This window comes from Lissotriton helveticus, chromosome 3_1, assembly GCF_964261635.1.
Source record: "Lissotriton helveticus chromosome 3_1, aLisHel1.1, whole genome shotgun sequence".
Lineage (NCBI taxonomy): Eukaryota > Metazoa > Chordata > Amphibia > Caudata > Salamandridae > Lissotriton > Lissotriton helveticus.
Window position 1 is genome coordinate 1,949,556,857 of NC_136061.1, and position 16,180 is coordinate 1,949,573,036.

At 49.9% G+C, this 16,180-nt stretch overlaps 1 protein-coding gene across 4 annotated transcripts in view; it reads left to right on the forward strand.

Moving 5' to 3' along the window:
* Positions 1-16,180, forward strand: part of ZWILCH (zwilch kinetochore protein) — a 450,160-nt gene that overhangs the window by 66,779 nt on the left and 367,201 nt on the right. For all 4 annotated transcript variants that reach the window (XM_078683040.1, XM_078683038.1, XM_078683039.1 and 1 more), the window contains exon 2: positions 12,892-12,940. In XM_078683040.1, the coding sequence (XP_078539166.1) occupies positions 12,892-12,940 (49 nt within the window). The remainder of the gene's footprint in view (positions 1-12,891; positions 12,941-16,180) is intronic.

Genomic DNA, 16,180 nt, shown 5'->3' on the forward strand with positions numbered 1-16,180 from the left:
GCAGACCATGCGCTTGAACGCTTTAAGGACTCCAGGGCTACGGCCAAGTCCTTGGGCCTCTCGGCCCCGCGCCAGCAAACGAGTGCCTTTCGCTCCTTTCGTGGCCAAGGAAGGGGCGCCCCCACACGAGCTGCCAGCCACGCACCGCAGTCTAACATCCAGCGCGGTGGCGGCCGTGGAAACCTCCATGGCGGCGGTCGGGGACGACGGCGCGGCCAGTCCTACACCTGCCCCTGCTGCATCCGCCTCGAAACCTTCCTAGTCCGAGTTTTCAGGCCCATGTGACGCCAGTGGGAGGCAGGGTTCGCCATCACCACCTCCACTGGCGCACTGTTACATCGGACAGGTGGGTGCTGCAAATCGTCCGAAGGGGCTACTCCCTCCTCTTCGAGGCGACCCCTCCAGCCATGCCACCGCAGTACCACTGCGTGTCGGGGGATCACTTGACACTTCTCAGAGAGGAAGTTACGGCCCTCTTGGCCAAGGGGGCCATCGAGCGCGTTCCTGGGTCAGAAGTAGGGTGTGGTTGTTACTCCCAGTACTTTCTGGTGCCCAAGAATGGCAAAGGGGGCCTACGCCCTATCTTGGACCTGCGGAACGTCAACGGTTTCCTCCGGCAGGAGAAGTTCAAGATGCTGACACTAGCTCAGGTCCTAGCTGCCCTGGACCCGGGAGACTAGATGGTAGCGTTGGACTTGCAGGACGCTTATTTTCATATCCCCGTCCTGCCGGCCCACCGGCGTTACCTGCGGTTCACGGTAGGCCACGAGCACTTTCAGTTTACCGTGCTCCCCTTCGGCCTTACCCAGCGCCCCATGGGTGTTCACTAAAATGATGGCGGTGGTCGCAGCTCATCTCCGCAGGTTGGGGTTTCAGTCTTCCAATACCTCGACGACTGGTTGTTGAAGGCGGGCTCGCCCCAGGCAGTCGTCAGCCACCTCCAGACTACGGCCGACCTGCACCTGCTGGGGTTCTCCATCAATGTGCCGAAGTCACACCTGGGTCCCTCTCAGAAGCTCCTCTTCATCGGAGCGGTTCTAGACTTAGCGCAGTTTTGGGTTTATCCTCCCGAACAGCGGGTTCGAGATATTCAGGCTATGATTCCGATCTTTCAGCCGTTATCCCGAGTCTCGGTCAGGTTGACGCTGCGGCTTCTGGGGCTGATGGCATCCTGCATCCTTCTGGTGCATCACGCCAGGTGGCGGATGCGGGCTCTGCAGTGGGATCTGAAGTTTCAGTGGGCCCAGCATCAGGGCAACTTGTCCGACCATGACTTGATCTCGGAGGGCACTGCAAAACAGTTGCAGTGGTGGCTCACGGACCACGATTGGGTCAGTGGCAGATCCCTCTCCCTACCCCAACCGGAGCACGTAGTTGTGACTGACGCGTCCCTCCAGGGCTGGGGGGGCCACATGGGAGAGGCGGAGATCAGAGGCCTCTGGTCTCCGGTGGAGTCCCAGCTCCACATCAACCTTCTGGAGCTGCGGGCGATCCGGCTTGCACTGAAGGCATTCCTCCCGTCTGTCCGGGGGAGTGTAGTGCAGGTGTTCACGGACAAGACCACCGCCATGTGGTACTGCAACAAACAGGGCGGGGTGGGGTCGTGGACCCTATGCCAGGAGGCTCTGCGCCTCTGGCAGTGGCTGGAACATCAGGGCGTGACCCTGGTGGTTCAACACCTGGCAGGTTCCCTGAACGCCAGGGCGGACGAACTCAGCCGTCGGTGCATGATGGATCACGAATGGCGTCTGAACTCGGACGTGGCGCAAGGCCTCTTTCAGCGATGGGGAGAGCCTGGGTTAGATCTATTCGCCACCGAAGAGAACACGCAATGTTATCAGTTCGGCGCGTTGGAATTTCCAAGGCGGCACTCGCTCGGAGACGGTTTTCGTCGCGAGTGGAGCTGCGGTCTGTTGTACGCCTTTCCACCTATACCACTTCTGCCCAGAGTGCTGAAGAAGATCAGGCGCGACGGGCCCAAGTTATCCTTGTGACTCCGGACTGGGCACGAAGATACTGGTATCCCGAGCTACTCAGTATGTCTGTCGATCCCCCGATTCGTCTGCCTCTTCGGGAGTACCTTCTGTTGCAGCAGCAGGGGACGGTCCTCCACCCGAACCTGTCCAGTCTCCACCTCCATGCTTGGAGATTGAGCGGCGACAGTTGAGGCCATTTGACTTGCCTCCTGAAGTTTGTACTGTGATTCTGGCAGCCAGGCGTCCCTCCACAAAGTCGGTATACGCCTGCAGGTGGAACAAATTTGTGGCATGGTGCACAGCAAAGGCTGTGGATCCTCTCTCTGCACCCCTTTCTGAGGTTCTCCTCTTCCTTCTTTCTCTTGCCCAGCAGGGCTCTGCTCTGGCACTATCAAGGGCTACCTTTCTGCCCTTTCAGCCTTCTTGAGGCTACCTGATCAGCCATCTTTGTTCAAGTCCCCCATTGTAAATAGGTTTTTGAAGGGCATCACACACATGTTCCCTCCTGTTCCATTTGTGATGCTTCAGTGGGACTTGAACCTTGTACTTACTTTTTTGATGTGCGCTCCTTTTGAGCCACTTCATAACTGTCCTCTCTGCCTTCTTACTCTGAAGACTGCTTTCCTGGTTGCCATCACCTCTGCCAGGAGGGTGAGTGAGCTCCAGGCTCTTTCCTCTAAACCGCCTTTCCTTTTTGTCCATCCGGACAAAGTTGTGTTGCGGACTAGACCATCTTTCCTGCCCAAGGTAGTCACAGCCTTCCACCTAGGGCAGTCCATCACTTTGCCCACCTTCTTTCCGCCTCCACATCCCTCGAAAGAGGAAGAGAGGCTCCAAGGTCTCGACCTAAAACGTGCGCTCTCCTTCTATCTGGATCGCACTCGCCAGTTCCGGGTGGATGACCAACTCTTTGTTGGTTACGTGGGCGCTAAGAAAGGTCGGGCGGTGCACAAGCGGACCATCTCTCGGTGGGTCGTCTCGTGCATCAAAGTATGTTACTCCTTGGCTAAAAAGGAGCCTCCTGTTGGGCTGAGGGCCCATTCCACTCGGGCCACGGCGGCTACTACTGACCTGGGCTGGGGAGTCCCCTTGCAGGACATATGTCAGGCAGCTACGTGGGCCTTGCTGCACACTTTTGCAAGACACTACTGCCTGGACAGCCAAGTCCGGAGGGATTGCTTCTTTGGCCGTTCCGTCCTCCAGGACTTTCTGGTGTGATTATTGGTTCGCAGACCCACCACCGGGGTTGGTATTGCTAGGGTATCTATTCTAAGGTAAGGAATCTAATACTAACCTGTTTCTTTCAGATGCACAAGTTACTTACCTTCGGTAGCGATATATCTGTAAGAAACAGTAGTTCGTATTAGATTCCTTACCGACCCACCCATCCTCCCCGTTCTGCGAACCGATATCTAGGGTTAATGTCATACCCTTTCAGGGCCCTGGTTTCATGGCACCAGTGTTGGTTTTTATCATGGCTCTGCGTTTCTGGCGCGGAAAAGCTGTGTATAAGAACTGACGTCAGCGTGCGAGGGCGGCGTCTAATTACTCCGGCGACGTCATTCCGGCGCCCACGACGCCGACGAAAGACGCGGAGCCGCAGACGACGCCTAACGACACGCAAGGGTACTGCTACACAAATATTTCCGGATCCAGTCTTGACGCCTGGGGATATTCTAAGGTAAGGAATCTAATACTAACTACTGTTTCTTAGAGATGTATCGCTACCGAAGGTAAGTAACTTGTGCGTTAATGTCACATAGAGAACGAAAGTCCCACATGACACACCATAGTCCTTTATCAGAGTGTCGAAATCGCATAGCGCTGAGTCAGTAAACAGGTCACCCCACGTTGTCAGGCCGGCTGTCTGCCACTCAGCCAATTCCCGGCGCTTTAGGCGGGTGTACGTCCCTGGTGACGTCTAGATGGGGAGATCTGGGCTGTGTGGTGGGGGATGGCGTCTGGATAATGCGTATTTCGACCAGACGTCATGGGCTACCAGCATCAGAAAGCATCCCTCTGTCTTCTGAAGCGGCGTTTTAGAGCCTGACAACCACTCGAGCTGGGCTTGCTGCGGCAACGCCACTGCCCAGGTGTCCAGTTCAGATAGGTTCTTTTTTGCAAGCCAGCGCATGGGCCACTGGAGCTGGGTGGCTGCGTAGTATAGCTTGTAATTGGGCGCTCCTAGTCCACCCTCTGATATGGAGAGATGAAGCTTCGCAAGTGCAACCCTTGCCCTGAAGTTGCCCATATCAAGGACACGTGTAGTGCCCGTGGGTCCTTGAATAGTTTCTGAGGCAGTCTGTAAGGGAGGATGGTGAAAAAGTATAGGAGCCTACGGAGGAGGAGCATCTGAGCATCTTGGAAATGGCTATCCGGCCTCTGGGGGAGAGCGGGAAGGTGGTCCAGAACCCTGGACCTCCAAGTATTTAAATGAATCATATCCTCTGACGAGTGGGGCGTGAGGCTGCCGCCGCCTCCGCTCCACGGGAATGGGTGACATTGGGAATATAACAGTCTTGTCCCAGTTTATTTTCAAACCCGATAGCTGAGCATGGGCGTCTAGTAGCTCAATTAGACCCTTGAGTGCCCCAGCCTGATTGCGGAGGTAAATCAGTGCATCATCCGCGTAAAGGGACACTATTTGCCACTGTGCATGTACTAGTATGCCTCAATCTATGATATGACATGACTGCGCAGCTTGCAGGCCAGAGGCTCCATGGCCAGGGCAAAAAGGATTGGTGAGAGCAGACAACCCTGCCTGGGTCCTCGCTCGATATCAAAAGGTGGGGAGGTAATGCAGCCTATTTTCACCCGGGCTTGTGAGCTGGTATATAGTATTTTCACCCAACGTAGGAACTTGGGCCCTATGCCAAACTGCTGATAAGTATTCCCATCCCAGGGTGTCGAAAGCTTTTTCTTTGTCTAAGGCGGCGATACACTGATGCTCAGTTGTCGTTTGGGCTCATTCTAATAATCTGAATAAGCGAAGAAGATTTAACCCTGTGCTTCTGCCTGGGACAAACACGTTTCGGTCCGTCTGGACTAGTAGTGGAACAGCCTCCAATAGCCTGTTGGCTAGCAAATTTCCTAAGAGTTTGTAATCCGAGGTTAATAACTATAACGGTACGAGCTCATAAGGAGGGTGTCCCTACCAGGTTTTGGGAGAACCACTAGCACAGCCTTGCGGAGACAAGGCAGCAGTGTACCCCTATCGAAGGACTCTTTGTATAATGTGATCAACCGGGGGACCAGCTGTGTTGAATATGTGGTATAGAATTGTGCGGGCCAGCCGTCCACTACTGGGGTTTTACCTCTGGCTAGTTGTTTAATGGTGTTGGAGATTTTGGCCTCGGTAAGCAAGGCCTCCAGCTCTGTATATTGGACCTGTGTTACCTGCGTGAGAGACACTTGTTCCTAGAAGAGTTGCATTGCTTGAGGATCGCCTAGTTCTGGGGGCTTGTATAGTGTTGTATTTATAGAAGGAATAGTTTATTTGCTCCTGTGTGTTAATTAAGTTGCCTTCTAGGGCATAAATTGCAGAGATGGGTGGTTGAGTGAGATTGTTTTTTCCCGAAATCTGTTTTATTTTCTCAACAAAGAAAAGAAAGAGGGGGGTGGGGGGAGGGGCCCTCGTGTACACAGCGTTTAGCCTACAACCCAGTCTGGTCCGGCCGCGTTCTTTGGTGGAGTATAAGCCAAGTATAGAAAGGAGGCAGGGAGAAATGATGTTTAACACAGCGTATCGCCTACAACCCCTGTGGGGCCGGTCGTGTAAGCTAGGACATGGTGCAAAAGCTCCATAATGTAGAGTCACTTAAGGTCTGCGCAGGAGCAGCTGAGGCAGGAAAGGTACTATGTACGTCCATGTATGCACAACGATGAGCTCACAATCCATGCATGGCTAGTCGCTTCCACTGCGAATGTTCCTTGATGGGTGCGTAGGTCGCAGGGATCCCACTATGAGGGGGTACAAAGCCTGTTATGTTCGGCCACAGACTGCGTACACTATATGAGACAGTATTAAGGTCAGGGAGCGGTGCAGTATGGGGCCCCATCGGAGAGGGGCATGAACAATATAAACATGGGCGACAAGCCCCAATAAAGTGGATAGTAAGAGAAAGACAGAAACAAAGCAAAGGAGTAAAGAGGAGGGGGAGATCAGCAGCAGGAGCAGCTACCTAGGCGAGGGAGGGGTCCAGTGGCGGGTATCACGTCGTGGGAGCCAGTCACGGCCACCATGAGGTCCGCGGTAAGCGTGCTGGGGACTGAGCAACTATGTGTGATCCGGGCGTAAAGTAAGCTTATTGGGGTTGGGCGGAAGCAAAGAATCTTCAAAGAGACGCAGCGCTCTAAGCTTAACAGGGAGGCATCGCGCATGTTCTATTTTACAGAGGTGATGGACCAAGGGGTGCCACACAGCGTTGAAGCGGGTCTCCCGCAGTTGCAAACCGCAGTGAAAAGTTCCATGGTTGAACATGCCACAGTCGTACAAACCATGCAGCAATCGGTGGCGCCTCCGCCTTTTTCCAGTAAAGCGCAAAGAGTTGTTTAGTGGCCCCTAACATGTGCAGAGCTATAGTCCAGTCGCTGTTTTTAGGCGCTTTAAAGGCGGCAGGCTTAATACCCTGAAGGACCGTGGCTGTGGAATCAGGCAATGGGAATCCCAACCCTCCTTAATGTGGTTGAGAACCTCCTTCCATAGCATGGACAGTAGTGGACAAGCCCACCAAATGTGAATGAAGTCGCCAGGTGCATTTGAGCATCTCCAACATAAGGGGGGCGCTGCGGGGAACATGCGATGTAGTCTGACGGGCGTGTAGTACCATTGCGTCATGATCTTATACGCATTTTCCCTCTGCGGGATGCTGCGATAAACCCTAGGGATGTCACGCCAAAGTCGATCCCATTGTCCAGGTGTGATGTCCGTGCCAGACGCCAAGTGCCATTGGCGTTGGTATGGGTGCAGTGTCTGGGAGGGCGGGTGCTGAAGAAGCTGGTATGTTCGGGATATAAGGCCCTTCGAACCGTCGAAGGAGCGGACCAGCCGTTCGAAGGGGGTGAGGGGACGGGTAGCTGCCTGCCTCATAGCGGGCGACGATATCCAATGGCGCAACTGCACATACTGTAAGTGCGCATCCGGTGGGAGGTGAAATTCGTCCCCGCACTGGGCAAACGTCTTTAAGAGGCCCCCTCGAACATATCCCCAATGACTCTGCACCCTCCCTGTATCCATTTAGCAAATGCTTGCGTATGGCAGGCCGGCGGGAAGAGCGTGTTATCTGCGATGCGAGTATGCGGTGAAGGGAACGTCGTCAGGCCCTTACGTATCGCAATCTTGTCCCAAATGTCAAGGACCGTTTTTGTAGGTACTGCCATGTAGGCACTGCGAGAGAGCGCTGTCCGATGAAGCCATGTAAGTTCCCAAATGGTACGCCCGTTACCATTCGGTCCATATGGAACCACACCTTTTCGCTTTCTGTGGTTGTCCATTCTGAGACTATGCGAAGGTGTGAGGCCCAATAGTAGTCCAGGAGGTTGGGACACGCCAGCCCCCCCCCCCCTGTCTCTGGGCAGTATTAAAATCTTGTGTGAGAATCGTGGTCGGAGGCCACCCCAAATAAACTTGGTGACCTCCTTCTGAAGCTCGAGTATCTGTTGTTGTGGTATAGGGGTAGGAAGGTACAAGATTCTCGGGAGGAGTGACATTTTGACGGCATTTAGTCTGCCAAGCCAGGAGATAATCAGGGGGTTCCACCTCCGCATATCCTCCCTGACAGCCACCCTACACTTGTGCCAATTAACCTGGGACCACGCGTCCAGGGAGGGGGTCAGTTTCAGGCCCAGATAGCGGACATGGTCCGAGGTCCACTGGTATGGGGCTAATGCTTCCAGTGCGGGAAGCTCCTCTTGCGGAAACGTGAGGTTTAATGCCCAGGACTTGGAGTGGTTGATTTTGAGGCCAGAGGCTCTCTCAAATGTTTGTAGGAGGGTGCGAAGTGCTGGAAGTGAAACCTGCGGGCGCGACAGAGTTAGAATAAGGTCACCCGCAAATAGCGCTACTTTGTTCTGGCGGCCCCCTAGTGTTAGGCCATGGATGTCCTCGTTTCGCTGAATCATTTCTGCCAGAGGCTCCGCCACCAGGGCGAAGAGCAGAGGCAAAAGGGGGCAGCCCTGCCGAGTGCCCCTGGATATATAGAAGGGGTCCGAAAGCTGCCCGTTCACGCGGACCTGCGCCCGGGGGGAGAGGTATGGCGCTATGATCTTCGAAACCATGTTGTGCCCCAGACCAACCTTGTGCAGAACAGAGCGGAGAAACCCCCACTCCACTCGATCGAAGGCCTACTCCGCATCCAGCGAGAGAAGGCAGGCCGGGGATCTTCCAATGATGTGCCTTCCCTACTAGATGGGAACAAAAGGGGTTAGGTCCTTTATGTGGTGAGGGCTAGACCTAATAACATTAGTAAACAACACAAAATGCCCAAACCACAGTTACTCAATACAATTTTTTGATATAGGGTAAGAAACCCTTTATTATCGCTTCCCTGGACACCATTATTTTGTGTCAATCATTTTGTATTTTCTATAATTTGAAAAAATTGCTGACAGAAAAAAGACATTGATTGCAAATATTTACAAATATTTACAAGGCTGGACTAATGTTAGCAAACATTAAGGGCAAAGACTATTTACACATTTAGAAATTATTAGAACACACAATAGAAAATATTCTCACATCAGACATTATTGAAAAAATAATAATACAAACATATCAATTTACGAACAACAAAAAGCTAACAAACACTGAATGAGAGAAACTAGGGGTTGGGAAGATAAATGATTAAATATCTTGTATATTTTAGTGCTGGACCAGCCGGTCCTAGCTTTAGTGCAACAGTAATACTTTATGTCTCCCAACCAATACTGCAGTATTGGTTGGGAGACATAAAGTATTACTGTTGCTCTAAAGTATTGCAGTATTGGTTGGGAGACATAAAGTATTACTGTTGCACTAAAGCTAGGACCGGCTGGTCCAGCACTAAAATATACAAGATATTTAATTCCCTACTAGATGAGCAGTTCGCCGCACATTGTCTGCCCCCTGCCTATTACGGATGAAGCCCACCTGATCGGGATCTACAAGACTCGGCATATGGGGTTCCAGGCGTTTGGCCAGCATTTTTGTGTAAAGTTTAAGGTCTGTGTTGAGTAATGCTATGGGGCGGTAGGAGGCACACTGAGTGGGGTCTCTTCCTGGCTTGGGGATGGGAGCTATTTCCGCCATTCCCAAGGAGGGCGATGGACCCTCTTCGTCCGAGAAGGAATTATAGAGGCGCAGAAGATGGGGCTGGAGCTGAGATACAAACAGGCGATGGATGGCCACTGGCAGGCCATCCGGGCCTGGTGTCTTGCCCACAGGGAGGTCTTTTAGCGCCGCCGTCAGTTCTTCCGGCAGGAGGGGGCCCTCCATCTGGGCAGCATGGTGCGGGTGTAATGGGGTCCCCGGCCAATGAGCCAGCACCTCGTCAATAGGAGTTTGAGAGGGCGTATCAGCCTCGTAAAGAGCAGTGTACTACGCCCTAAAGGTGTCACATTTCGCTCCCTCCGCCGTGACCCGCCCCCCGTCGGGGACCTTAATGTTTGCGATCTGTGCCTTTGCTGCCCGTACCTGCAGGCGCCGCGCCAATAACCGCCCCACCTTGTCCCCCCCTCAAAATATCGCTGCTTCAGGGCTAGCAGAGAGCTTTCAGCCCTGTTGGTCCATAGACAGCGGAGCTGGCCCCTAATGTTAGCCAATTTCCGCCTGGTTGCGAGCGAGGAATGCTCCCGATCCTGCACTTCCAGTTTCTTTATGTCCGCGGCAAGGCTGTCCTCCAATTTGCGGGCTTACCGAGAACGCGCAATGGCAAGAGACGTGATGTGGCCTCGAATCGTCGCCTTGAAGGCGTTCTATACTACGGGGAACGGGGTCTCAGGGAGGTCGTTGGTCGCCAAGAGTCTATGAGGCCGAGGTCTGACAACTGGCTCCTAAGCGCTGAGGACATGGCACCAGAGCCATTCAAGGAGGCTGCACTACGATCCAGCGTGGGGCTCCACACCAAGTTGAAGTCTCCTCCCACTATAAGCGAGGGGTCGCCCCGAGGTATCTGACCCTTAAGCAGTGTCTGTATTTAAGAGTCCCGCATCTGGTTCGGCGCATACACATTACATAGTGTGAGTGAGCGTCTGCCAACCACCACCTCTGCCCTTAGGAAGCGCCCATCCGAGCCACAGAAGGTCTTTAGGGTCCCCTGTCCAATGCCTCTCCTGCAGAGGATAGCCACCCCCGCCGTCTTGGTATCCGCTGCCGCCCAGAACTGGAGGGGATATTTAGGATGGGCCATGCGCTGGGTATCGGCCTTGAGCAGGTGGGTTTCTTGAAGGAAAATAATGTTGGGCCGTGTAGCAGGATATAGCGCCATACTTGCCTACGCTTATTGGGGGAGTTAAGCCCCTTAACGTTGAGGGAAAGAATCTTGAGGGGATCTACAGGGACCACAGACATCACAGTTTACTGGCCAGTGTGTCGAGCCTCCCAAATAACCACATCCCAGGCCACCCACTGGACAGCGGAGTGAAACCCCCCCCTGCACCGCAGCACCCATCGCAGCCCCGCAAGCCCCCACCCACCACACGCCAGAAGTAGGGTAAGGAGGAGAGAAGAGAGCAGAGAGACAGCTAGAAAGAAGAGAAAGAGAAAAACTAGGAACATCGGCCAACTGGGCCACATTTGTCCATTCCAGGCTTGGGTCATCCTACACCCTAGGGTTCGGAAGGACCTTGAGACGTCACTCTCAGCCAGGAAGGGTTCCTAAGCGGTATACGGACAGCGCCGGGACACCTCCGGTGGAGGTAGCTGTGCGCTTTACAAATTCCGACATTTATATTTACTCTCTCAGGAACAGTGGAGGGGATGGCAGCACGATCCACAAGTTCCGCATCGTGGGCTGCTCCGGCATCAGCCACTTTGTCGAGCACAAAGGGAGGGGGATGTGGCCAATATGCAACAGCCGGAGGGAAGAGCAGATCAATGATAAGGCATAACAAACACCGTTGGTGCCAGGGCCGACTAAACAATGCCCAGTGAATCTGGGCCCCAATTCGATCTGTCTGACCTGTCACCCTCCAGAGACCGGATATGTTTAATGATGTCATTCTTGGCCTGCAGGGAAGCATGTTCATCCATGGGCGGCGACCATTTACGCCGAGACACAGTGGACCAAGCAGCCTTGGCTGGCAGCCGCACGCTTGGAGAGGGGCGGGACGGGCTGGTAGACGCAGCAGTTGAGCCGCTTCCTGATACGACCTTATCATCCTGCGCTTGGCTTCCCATTGAAAGATGAGGGCTAATGGATGGCCCCATTGATAAGGGATTTGGAGGCTGCGCAGCTTGTCCGTTATTGGTCGGAAGGCACGGCGGCGGCGTAAAGTGTTGGGGGCCAAATCCTGAAAAATTTGGATTTTAAAGCAGGAGGACCTAGTTTCCCCCCCACCGTCTATTAGTACAGGGTAGTTCAAACAAGTAGTGGTCGAAGCCATCTTGCCATAAATTCTCTCTTAAACAATTCAACCTCCCTCAGCTGCCCAAACGATCAAACACTAGTGCTTTCCGGGACCCCTTGGGGAGGAAACGTGCTTTTTTTTAACATCACAATAGTCACAACCTGCAGGGTCTAATGTATAATGTGGATTTACTATTACACTTATGGGCTTCATTGGTCTAAATGCCCATTTTTCTATTTTTAGATTAAGAGGCTGCTAAAGGGAACTCTCAACAAAGTATGGGCTATCTGATCATTTATTTGCCCTGAGCGAATCCATTATGTCTTTCATTACCCCTCTATTGTTCACGTTTGTGTACGACTCGAGATATTATGTAAATCCATGTATATCCTACACCATCAGCAATTTAAATTGTTTACATGTAACATTTAAAAAAAATTAAATCTTGCAACGTATTGTACCCGATGATAACTAGTTGTCTCAATGACTTTCAAGTTATGGAGGCTATCGGTTGGTTGAGCGACCATTTCCCACTTCATTCGTGGTGTACCATGGTTTCCTTGGTCTCTTTCTTTGTGCCAGAGTTTTTTTTTTTTAACATATGTTGGGGCTAGGATACATGGATCCTTAAAGGAAGGGTCCGATTTGAAACCTAGCATTATATATTCTTCAAACTGCACTAATTACATGTTCTATAATATTTCTTTCTCTCAATATTTTTTTTTTCCATGCGTGCACTTTTTTATGCCTCAGTTAATTTTCATTTCTGCATTGTACACTACTTCACATCTTCTCCTCAATTCTGATTATTTTAAAGAAAATGCCACCCAATATGTCGGATAGTTTTGACCATTGGATGTCTGCTGCTCACATCGGTGCATGGTCGGCATGTGGAATTTCTACATATAGGCATTGATCTTTTTAAGTGATACAGAATCCTTATTTTTCCTGAGATTTTAATTTCTTGTGTGTACCCCCCCTCCACCCGCCCACACCACCACCTGAATGTCAGTTTTGCGATTTGTGGTTTTAGCCAGCTTTCGCCCCATTTATAATGGTTAAATTAATCTGTAGAGTAGTGCGCATTATAGCGTTTGTCCATAATCCTAATATGAGCGTTTTAGACATGTCCGTACAACATTTTTTAATAATTGAAGACATTTCCCAAGGTGTCCCTCCAGGTATTTGAGCCACAGGTCTACTGTATGTCTTTCAAGTGATGCATGGTTACGGGTGCTAGTATTGTGAAACATGAACTTGGATGGATGTCACCATCTTCCTTCATGAGATACGTTTGTTTTTGTGTAATACTGTTGTATGCTTTCACTGACTTTGTTGTTGCTGTTCTAACCAATAATGATTTTTTTTATAGTGCGTGGGAAAAAAAAGAAGAAACATCAGATGTGGTATTTCTCTTTGAGGTAATTATTTTTTACTTGCGTACATGGTGCTAACTTAAAAAATGCTATTGAATTATACCTCACGTGTGTTGAAATGCTGTGAACGAGGACTTGTTCCTGCATGGATCATGTTTTACTGTTAAAGTTGCTATTTTGTATTTTAACCTGATGCTCACCTCTCTCCTGCAACATCGGTGTTGATAAAGCCAATTTGTATAGCGATTGTATAGTAAAACTATTTTAATGAACACACACAACACATACAGCTTGTGCATCAGCAGTGCTAGCTTTCCTAATGCACACGGATAATCAAAAAGGAACAAGCATTTGCAGAGCCAATATGTCTGGGTTTAATATGCTTACCCTTGCAGCTTTGATACATAGAGCAGGCCACATGATAGGAGCCAGTAGAATTTGATAGACCACCATTGTTGTAAAGTAATCTCGCATTGCAATTCATCGCAAGCAATCGCATGGAGGTGAACGCATTAGGTGAGAAAGACAATTCACTACTCTAAGCTCAAGCCAGTGTCTGAAAAAAGCAGTAGAGAGAAAGCCAAAGCTCGCCCTTTTTTTAATTTTTTTTTTTTTACCGTTATCAATAGGCGAGTTCAGTACAATTTGTTTCGGGCACAAAAGCATCTATGAAAGTGCACACAGAAATAAATATTCTTAAAAACATGTATACACTTTTATGTCCTCATTCCATAATTGGCATAGCCAATAGGTCTCGCCTTTGGGACCTTATAAGTGTTTAGCCATGCAACAGTTGATGTTGTTGCACCAAGAATATTGTGCTGCATGATTAAATACTTATAAGGTCCCAAAGGCGAGACCTATTGGCTATGCCATTGCTTGTTTGCATGGGTGGTTGATTGGATAGGCAGGGCCTGACACATCGAAGGTTGCTGATTTTACAAGCGATGCCTGGGTTCACAGGTAGCACCAATTCATCTCAAGAATGGAACAAAGATCAAGGATGATGAATTATTTGAAATTCTCACATTCCCCTGGCAGGAAGGAACATTGAATATTGATTGTAGGCATACATTTGTGCCAAAACAGAAGCTGGACTGAAGAAAAAAAACGACAATAGATTTAAAGTGGCACTTAAAAATGTCAAACTCGTTCAGAGCACGGTATGTGCTGAAATGTGACCACGTACAAAGGGATGTGTTCCAGCGGCCGCAATGGATGTCACCTGATAACAGACCGGCAGACCTTTCAATAAAATCCCAAACTCTAGTCTGTGAAAGGCAAAGCCAGTATGAAAAGCAGCCGCTGGCTACTATGGCAACATATAGGCTGGACGTTCCACTGCATGTATTTGAAAGCCTCGTGAGAAGAAACATATCGGACGTTGCTCTTTTGTGGTGCCGAGCGCTGGCTCTCAGGCTGTACAGGTGCTTTTTAAAAGCTGCATTTTGTTCAGAACAACGTGAAAGAAAAATTCATTATTGCAATGTATTCACATGGCCTGTACCCGATTGGAGGGGAATTCGGGTAACCCAGATAACAAGCATTGGCATAGCCTAAACAGTGTCACTCGTAGTCGTTCAAATGTCACATAATTACATTGAAAATATGAAAATGTCACACCTAGCAATATAAAACCTTGGCAGCTATGTAACACACTACCAGCTCACAGCACTTCTGGCACCACACGTCTCAGAACCACTCAAAGAATGTTAGCTTAGACACACCGTGCCCTCCAGCGCCTTCTCTGAAACACTCTGCGCGGGTCAGCTAGGGATAGTTACCCTGGTCAAAGACGCTCTCTGTGGTGAGGGAGGGGGAGGGAGTTTGCGTGAGCAAAGCAGAGTGAGACAGATTGCGACTGCGCGCGTGCACGCAAGCTTTAGGCCACCAAAAGCCTGTGGCAGCACTTTGTAAACTCACACACTAAATGTCTTGCAAAGCAGCGAGACCTAAAAATCAATAAAATTGCAGCACCGCCCTATCATTAAAAACTAAAAAGTAGCCTTTGTAAGACTAGCCCGCACAGCTGTTTTTAAAAACATACCTACGTGGAAGGTAAGCTCATTGGTATTTAATAGAAGCAGTTGACTATACGCATCTCAAAAATCAATAATGCGAAGCCACTTGATTAAGGGTAATAAAGTACTCTTTGTGTACAAAAAATTAAAATCCTAAAATAGTAAGAAGTGTGACATAGATTGGCCTGATCTACCATTGCAAGGGCAAGTATGTACGTTTGCTTGAAAACCTAGTAAGATGCTTAGCAAATATTCACAGTGTCTGCCCTGAGGTGAAACAACAAGCTACTCTCCAATTGCCTCAAGTGACTTGTCAAATTATTTAAGATTAAACTATTTCCTTTCATATTTAGCACTCGCTCAAGGTTCAACAGACTCAGTCATCAGTCTCTCAGCCTGTAATAGTTTAAGCAAAATAGTCTGCAACTGTTTTTTGCTAATAGTGTATGGACCGCTAGGTTCCTTAAACAACTGTTGGTAACCTGAGTTACACAGGATGTATTCTACGTACGCCAGCCGAGGGATGCTCCTGGCTTTACCGCAAGAGAGGCAATCTATGAAGATGTCTCTAGAAAGACTTGCCTCCGTATTTCTCCATGCGGCGAGCCATAGCAACAAAGGGCGGGCACTAATCTTCAACAAATGGCATGTTCAGTTCTCTGTGACAAAGTTTGAGGTAGAGCTTGGTGCCCCTAAGATTCTTCTAGAGAATCTGTTTTCTTCATTTTGGATTAAGTTGCACTTATCAATACCCCAGACTTCAGCCCCATAAGTAGCGATTGGGAGGCACTGCAAAATCTTCAATAGAGGCTCAAGGGCTCCCCCCGTCCAGGGTTACGGTAAGCTAAACAATGAACTGATCGCTCTGTAGAATTCATTTCCACTATGTGCTATGTGTGCTCTCCATGACCCATTATCAGCGAAAACCAATCCCAGAAAAGAGAAAGTACTTGTGCATTTTAGACTATTTTTGCCCAATGCTAAAGATGACAAATTATGCTTCTTTGGGCTGCAGGTCATAATAAAGCTTTAATAAAGTGAATGCGTAAATCCAGTGATGTCATAAAAATTACAAAACCACCTGCTAACTGACCGAGGGCCTTTGGAGTACAGGCCATTAACATGGCATCAATGGCATACAACAGTGATGTTAAAAAAAGAGCCTTTAATTTCAGGGACATCAGGCGTAGTGGTTAGTAAAAAAAAAGGATGAAGGTCATTTATATAGAAGATAAATAAAAGCGCTGCTAAACCACATCCTTGT